The sequence below is a fragment of the Lucilia sericata genome, unplaced genomic scaffold, assembly GCF_015586225.1.
Source record: "Lucilia sericata isolate MDLA Ls3-8-SP2 unplaced genomic scaffold, ASM1558622v1 Contig000064F_arrow, whole genome shotgun sequence".
Taxonomy (NCBI): Eukaryota; Metazoa; Arthropoda; class Insecta; order Diptera; family Calliphoridae; genus Lucilia; species Lucilia sericata.
The window spans coordinates 84,441-92,130 of record NW_023994099.1 but is presented as its reverse complement, the minus strand read 5'-3'; the positions used below and the strand labels follow the sequence as shown (position 1 = coordinate 92,130).

General features: G+C 29.0%; 2 protein-coding genes across 2 annotated transcripts; one reads left to right on the top strand and one right to left on the bottom strand.

The window, feature by feature from the left end:
* On the bottom strand, nt 1-1,253 carry LOC119616268 (putative nuclease HARBI1). The gene is given in 5 exon segments (XM_037972604.1): nt 1-371; nt 430-574; nt 637-704; nt 707-1,077; nt 1,129-1,253. Coding segments are annotated over 5 exon segments (1,080 nt in total).
* Nucleotides 1,254-5,540: 4,287 nt separating this feature from the next.
* Nucleotides 5,541-6,931, top strand: LOC119616286 (alcohol dehydrogenase-like). Its single transcript, XM_037972630.1, has 3 exons — nt 5,541-5,718; nt 5,803-6,204; nt 6,258-6,931. The coding sequence occupies exons 1-3, from the start codon at nt 5,626-5,628 to the stop codon at nt 6,528-6,530; spliced, it is 768 nt and encodes a 255-aa protein (XP_037828558.1). The 5' UTR covers nt 5,541-5,625; the 3' UTR covers nt 6,531-6,931.
* The last annotated feature ends 759 nt before the right edge of the window (nt 6,932-7,690 follow it).

Below are 7,690 nucleotides of genomic sequence, written 5' to 3'. Positions count from 1 at the left end.
TTAAAAATTCATTGAGTTCATTATATTTACTCTTATATTTGTTGCTGTGAGGTCGACGTTATTTCCTGTGCTACCATATACTTCCTGGTTTTCCACAATATTGTCAAATGCAGTGGAATCGATCTTGAAATGGATGCATATATTGTGCAATGCTGCACAAACCGAAGTAATTTTTGCAGCCAGGTTTGGGGAATAGTGTAGTTGTCTAGCACCAAGGAGACAACGGAAACGGTTTTTTAAAACACCGATTGTCCTTTCTACCACATTCCTGGTTTTTGAATGAACTAAATTAAATCGACATTCACGACTACCTTCTTCTGGTGTTCTAAATGGAGTTATCAAATAAGGTTCCAGTGGATATCCGGCATCCCCTGTATACATATATATGGAAATGATTTTGGTATTTTTCGATAAATTCTTCGAACTTACCTAATAGCCATGTATTTCTTTCTCCATTTTCATACATATCTCTCAGATATGACTTTAGATCACTAGCATTCCAAACCAAAGAATCATGTGCTGACCCGGGATGATGTGGAGACAGGTAACGTATCCTTAGCTTGTGATCGCAGACCTATATGTTAAAGATAAATTTGTCATGTTATATGTCAAAGTTAAATCTAACATTCAACTCACCACCATAGCATTTAGACTGTAGTATCCCTTTCTATTATAATATTTCCATCGTTCGGATAGAGATGGCCCAAAATCTTTATGTGTGTACCATCTACACATCCTATTACACCTGGAAAGCCGGTCTTCCTATAGAAAAATTCCTTTATTTCTAACTTTTTCGCTTCAGTCATTTTAAATGAAACCCACTTCGGACAAAGCTCACTATACATTGCCTCCACACACTCATTGAACACACAACTTGTTGTTGGCTGAGCAAGACCTACATTGAAGTCGTTTCCTGCACTTCTTTGATAGCAGCTTTCAGCAAGTATTCGAAGTGTTGCTGCTAACCGTAATGTTTTACTCACACTTGTTGATCTAGATCGATCACAAAGTTTTGGTGATATCGTCCTTAAAACATATTGGAAGGATGCTTTATTCAACCGAAAATTCCTAACAAATCTGAAAAAAAGTTTTCATTTAAAGTTTGCGAACTTAATACAAAATACTTACATTGAACTTGGTAGGGAAAGTATATTTGATTTATATCTTAGCTGTCTTCGGTAAATGGATTGATTTCTTGCACTGGTTTGCTCTTCTTCTTCATCAGAAGAAGAAAATACTGCAACACTTAACATTTTTAACAAAATTTGTATTAAATTTTTTTAATTAAAAAAATAAAATAGGCACAAGGTAATTCATAAATTATATAAATATTATCAATGTAATCTTTTACAAAATTACTCACGTCGAATAGGTTACATAATACCAATAAAATTTAAATTCGACTACGACGATTGTCGATTTTCGACTACGACATACATAATAAGGGTGAATAATTTAAATCTAATTAAATAATTACATTCTTTTAAATATAAATATTTAATATTTATAAATCAAATGTTTGTGTGGATATGTAAATGTTTGTTTTACTCAAAATTCAAATTAAAAAAATAAATAATTTTAACTCAAAATTTGAATATTGAGTAAAATAAAATGTTTATTTTAAGGGTTGTTTTTACAATAAATGAGTGAATAAGTAAATTTTTCAATATTTATTCAAAAACTCACCAGTTTCAAAATCCAACGATGTCATCAGGCCTGAAGTCGAGGATTCATTTAATTATTACCTATTTTAATTATTATGTAATAAATTTTTAGTTTTCACTCAAATATGTACCAGATTATTGTGTAAGTTAAAATAATAAAGTTAAAGAAAATTTATAATGTAAATGTAAAATTAATAATGCTGATTAAATTTGAGTTAATTGTAGTTTAATTGTAATTTAGGTTAAGTTTAAATTAAATTTAAGTTCAGTTTTAGGCTAATTGTATTTAATAACAACTCAGACACTCTTAATAAGTTCGATGATGTTTGATGGCATTTTTATTTCAGGAATTCAGTTTTGTTAATCTTTAGAAAGTCTTATTTAGGATTTTTGGTACATAATTTGATATATGATTTGAGGAACCGGATTAATGGAACTTGGTAAAAGCACAATATATTTGAAGGATTGTGGATTATCTCGAATATATCTCCTTTTTATTATAATATTGCAATTTCGTGTCCTTTGTTCCATATGGAACAAAGTATTTTATATACGATAATATCTAGATCCTTAAGAAAAATCTATTTTAGAACACTCAATGAACTATATTTGATATCTTTCTTACCTTGTAAAATTTTAGTATATTTTCCAAATAAGTATATCCTCAAATCCAGCTTCCAAATGTTTAATTATTCCTTTTCTTCTCTATCTATTTTATATCTTATTTAAAGTTTCAAATTTCCAGTTTACCTTTCTAGCTAAAGCTAACTTTTCCTTATATATTCAAATGTTCGTTCAGAAATTAAATTTTCAAATGAAAATTTCTAACATTTGTATGCCTTAATTTTCATAGGTACTTAAAACAAATTTTATTTGAGTATTTTCGAAATGAGCAGGTATTAAATACACTCAAAGAAAATAATAAGTACTAGCCCCACAACATACATACATACATACATACATACATACATACATACATACATACATACATACATACATACATACATACATACATACATACATACATACATACATACATACATACATACATACATACATACATACATACATACATACATACATACATACATACATACATACATACATACATACATACATACATACCGTCACCTGAAACGCAAACGGCCCTAACTAACCAAAAATTCAAAATCGATTTTATTGTTAATTCTAATGTATTGCATCAAAACAAATGTCCACACTATAATAACAACTGATACGTTCCACTATCAAACAATTTGTTTATTTTATACAAATAAATCGCGTTGATAGAAACAAACTTTTCAATTTAAATAGTTTTTTGCTTCTCCTGTAAAATTTTAAAAATGTTAGATAGGGCCGTTTGCGTTTTAGGTGACGATTCATACATATGTATGAGGTGCTTTAAAGGACAGAATTTCGAAAAAGTACCAGACATGTTGTTGTATCTTTTTTTTAGTTTGGACGTTATGAGATTATTAAATTTACCCGTTTTTACCTCCTAAAAATTAAAATTCTAAAAATCCCTCCTAGTGGATCTACCTCACTAAAAATACATCTACTATCAAAATATCATGATTCTAGGTTCATCTGTTTAAGCTGTGCAATGATGAATTAGTCAGTAGCGCGATTCTTTTAAATAAATGTGTACATATATGTACATACACACATATGTACATATGTATGTATATAGAATATAGATTATTGTTATCATAATACATATTAATATAAACACCTATTATATGTTTATTAAATCGAAAACTTAAATTCAACAATGATCAGCAACTATTAATTGAAACATTTTAAATTATACATGTGCTTGTATACTAAATAAGTATGTGACGAGAATTCTTTAGGTTTGCCGTTTGTATCCCAGCAAAACAGTACTTCCAAAGAAGCGAAAAAGAAGTATATAATTTACTCAATGGAAATACTGAAAAAATACAGAAGTGATGATTTTAACACTAGGTTGTTATAGGAGGAATGTCCATTTTATTTGATTCAAAATTCACTACTTCTAAAGTCATCCTCAAGAAGTAATTTTTATGTAATTTTTAGAAAGTTATTTGGAAGTAAAATTGTAGTATTATAGAATACAACTAATTTGACTTAAATAATATTAACATAAATAAAGAAATTACACACATTTAACATAAAATCCTTGCCCGACATTTAACATAAAACCCTGTCTATAAAATACTCGTCGGAAGCCTAACATTTCCCCTATATTCATGATATTTTTTTATATTTTTATATATGTATATGTTTTTGAAAAAAAAAAAAAAAAAAAATATTCATTAAAAAAGAATTATTATAGTCGTCGAAGGATTTTATTTAAAAAAAGATGACGGTTCAGATAATAAACCAGCATCTGTAATTTTTATAAACATATTTTAATTTATGTGTTTAAAAAATTAATGCAAACCGTTTTATATTTTTCAAAAAATTATTTACAATTTTGTTAACTAAGTAATTTGATCATATTTGTTATCGACTGATTCGTTTTAAATGCATGTATTAACCATTAAATTTCATATTCGTGTTTAACAATATACATATAACTGTTTATGGCCCAATACATATTGATTTTGTCATTCCGTTTGTAACAGATCGAAGTATTGGTCGTAAACCCACATATGTATATGCATAGATTCTGGGTCATAATTAGATTTTAAGAAGCTATATGATTCTCTGCAGAAAACACGTTAAGGTCCAAACGATAAAACTTTATTGTCAATAAATCGTACGTTTTAAATAAAAAATCAATTTGACCTATGTGTATGGCCTTTTATCCAATAGTACTGGTGCAAGTTTCATCCAAATAGATTTTTTGAGTTGGGTCACATGACATGAGATCGTGATTCTGTTAGAATGTATTGAATTTGTCCATACATAACCCTACTCCTCATATAAGGTAATCTTCAACTACAAGTACAATTACTTTAACTCTCATAAGTTACTTAAAAATTTAAGGTGATCGACTCGATTTTTCAACCGGGTTTTCTGCTTTATCAGAGCCGGTTTTTTCTAAATGTTGAGTTTTCGAATATCGAATAACTCGGTTTTTCGAATAATCGATTTTTTGAGTTGGGTCACTTGACACGAGATCGTGATTCTGTTAAATTGGTTTTAGAATACAAAAAGTGGTACCTCTGTCATCAAGAACCTTTATATTTGTTGACAAAAACTAAAGTTCTAAATATCTATAAAAATTTACTTAAATAAGTACGATAAAAGAAAAATTAGTGTTTATAAATAAATTTCACAAGGAAATATTTTTTTGGTTCATATTTTCCCATTTTATAGTGCATGTTATAAGCGCATATTCTTCATTTTTTAGTGCATGAAAATCCTTGCTTTGTTGATAACATTCTAAAAATTCTATGGAATCCAATCCATAAAGTTAAAAATATTTGATATTAAACATGCAAAATTGCTATTTTTATTTCAAAATAATTTATTCAATACATGATTTTTGTTTTAAGCTATTGAAATAGACCGTCATAGATATATCGCTATTTTAATATTAATTTTATAATATATATTTTAATTTATTTTTGCCAACGGTATTTCAAAAAATTTTGATTTCTTAATGATGTCAACTTATTTTACTTTTGAGAGACATCACATGTAAGTGTTTGCTGGGTACCACAATCTAAAATTTAGAATCTAAGTGTTTGTTTATTATCTATTTATATAAATAAATAAGTAGTATTATTGTATTTTTTTAATCAAATATACATACATATGAAAATACATATGTATGTATGTATTTGACATCTGACTTATAGTGGGTTTTGCTGGTTGTTATGAACTCATCAAAAATTGTAGAATGTATCTCTCTATAAAAGCCGAAATTCATGTTTGCATCTGATTATGTATAATTCTGAGTTTGGCGTGTAAAAGACTTCAAAATAAATTAAGCATAAATAAACAAAAAGAAAAATAAATAATAAAAACAAACATGGATCTTAGTGGTAAAAATGTAGTTTTTGTTGCCGGTTTAGGTGGAATTGGTTTTGAAGCCTGCAAAATATTAATGACTAAAAATTTAGCTGTGAGTAAAAAATATTAAAGTGCTATAACTATATCTAGACGAAAACTATTGATCATCTTACTCCATCTTCTTCATTTTATCTAGTACTTAGTTGTTTTAGATGTAATAGAAAATCCAAAAGCTATACAAACTCTAGAAGCGATTAATCCCCAAACAAAAGTTATCTATATGAAATTCGATGTTACTGACAAGACATGCATAAAAAATACTTTTAACCAAATTGTTAGTGTTATGAAGTTCATTGATGTTTTGATTAACGGCGCCGGTGTTATTTTGGATCGAAATATTGAACTAGCTGTAAATATTAATTTGATTGGTCTTATAAATACCACCATGGAAGCGCTTCCTTACATGGATAAGATGCAAAAAGGACGTGGTGGCGTTCTAATGAATATAGCTTCTGTTGTTGGTTTAGAACCCAGTCCAGCCGTTGCGATATACAGTGCAACGAAATTTGGCGTTGTCGGATTCACACGCTCTTTGTCGGTATGTTTTGACAATTGATTTTAATATACTATTCTAACCGAACATTTTTTAAGGATCCATATTATTACAATCGCACTGGTGTTGCAGTTACATCAATTTGTCCCGGAGTAACCGAAAGTCCCATGAGTAAAAATCCAAAAATTAGTGATACGTTTGATTACTCCAAACCCTTAACTGAAAAGTTTTTCTCTGCACCAAGTCAACCGGCATCAGTATGTGCCGAACATTTGGTAAAAATAATTGAAATGGCAGAAAATGGATCAATGTGGATTAGTAGCTTAGGGGAAATGACAAAAGTAGAACACAAAGTTCACTGGACACCCTAAATTATTAAGTAGAAATAAAATAGATTACTAACCGCCTGAAAGTTTGGTATTTATAATATTTTATTTTATATATTTGCAAAAAAGTACAACAAGTTTTGATTGTGAAGGATTGACACCATGTAACAAATGTGTTTACACCTTTCATCATTGCAATGATATAATAATAATTTTATAATAAGCTATATTATTTATTTCTAACTAATATGTATTATAAACTGAATTTGCATTAAAAAGTCTTAGTAGCTAATTCTTTATAATATGTATTAGATTTATAATTAAAATTATTATCTAATAATAATAACAATTACAAGTAAAATGTATAGTCTGAATGGCCGACCATTTGATACCCTACAAAAGTTATAAGTATATCTACAATAAAATGTGATTTATTTTTTAATAAATCATTTATGTTGAATTTTACCTTCATTTCGCCAAATTTAAGCGTAGAACGCGTGGTGTGGACCTCCAGCTTTAGAAACATCAGCGGAATCTATTAATATACAGAATCTATTTTCCATTTTTATGTGATCTGATAAATTCTACTTTGTTAATCGTACAAGATCAATTATGGTTAAAACTTGATGTAATAAGCACTCAAAAAATGAAAAACACCCAGTAGGATTTTGAGTTAACTTGAAACTAGTAATTTATGGTTAACCACAAGTGAGTCAGAGATGACTCAAAAGTTAATCATTTGCTTATAAAACCCTATTCAGTTTTTCACTGTAATGTCAAAGAAACGTGTCAGTACTCACTCACTAACCAGAAGTTACCTCATTATGAGTTAGCTTCTGGTGCATAAATGAAAGAGCAGCTGTGACGATATTGTCACACACGAAATTTTTATACCCACCATCAAAAAAGATGGGGGGTATATTGATTTTGTCATTCCGTTTGTAACACATCGAAATATTGGTCATAGACCCACAAAAGTATATATATTCTGGGTCCTCATTAAATTCTAAGACGATCTAGCCATGTCTGTCCGTCCGTCCGTCTGTCTGTCTGTCTGTTGAAAGCACGATAGAGTCCGAATGGAAAGAGCTAGAGGGTTGAAATTTCACATAAGTATTTCTTATAGGTAAGGTTTGTTTGGTATTGAAAATGGGCAATATCGGTCCACGTTTTCGGATAGCCCCCATACAAGTGGCCCCTCGAAA

Coding starts and splice junctions, on each gene's coding strand:
- LOC119616286 (XM_037972630.1), top strand. CDS start 5,626: ATGGATCTTAGTGGTAAAAATGTAGTTTTTGTTGCCGGTTTAGGTGGA. Junction 5,719..5,802: donor TAATGACTAAAAATTTAGCT/GTGAGTAAAAAA, acceptor CATTTTATCTAG/TACTTAGTTGTTTTAGATGT. Junction 6,205..6,257: donor GATTCACACGCTCTTTGTCG/GTATGTTTTGAC, acceptor ACATTTTTTAAG/GATCCATATTATTACAATCG.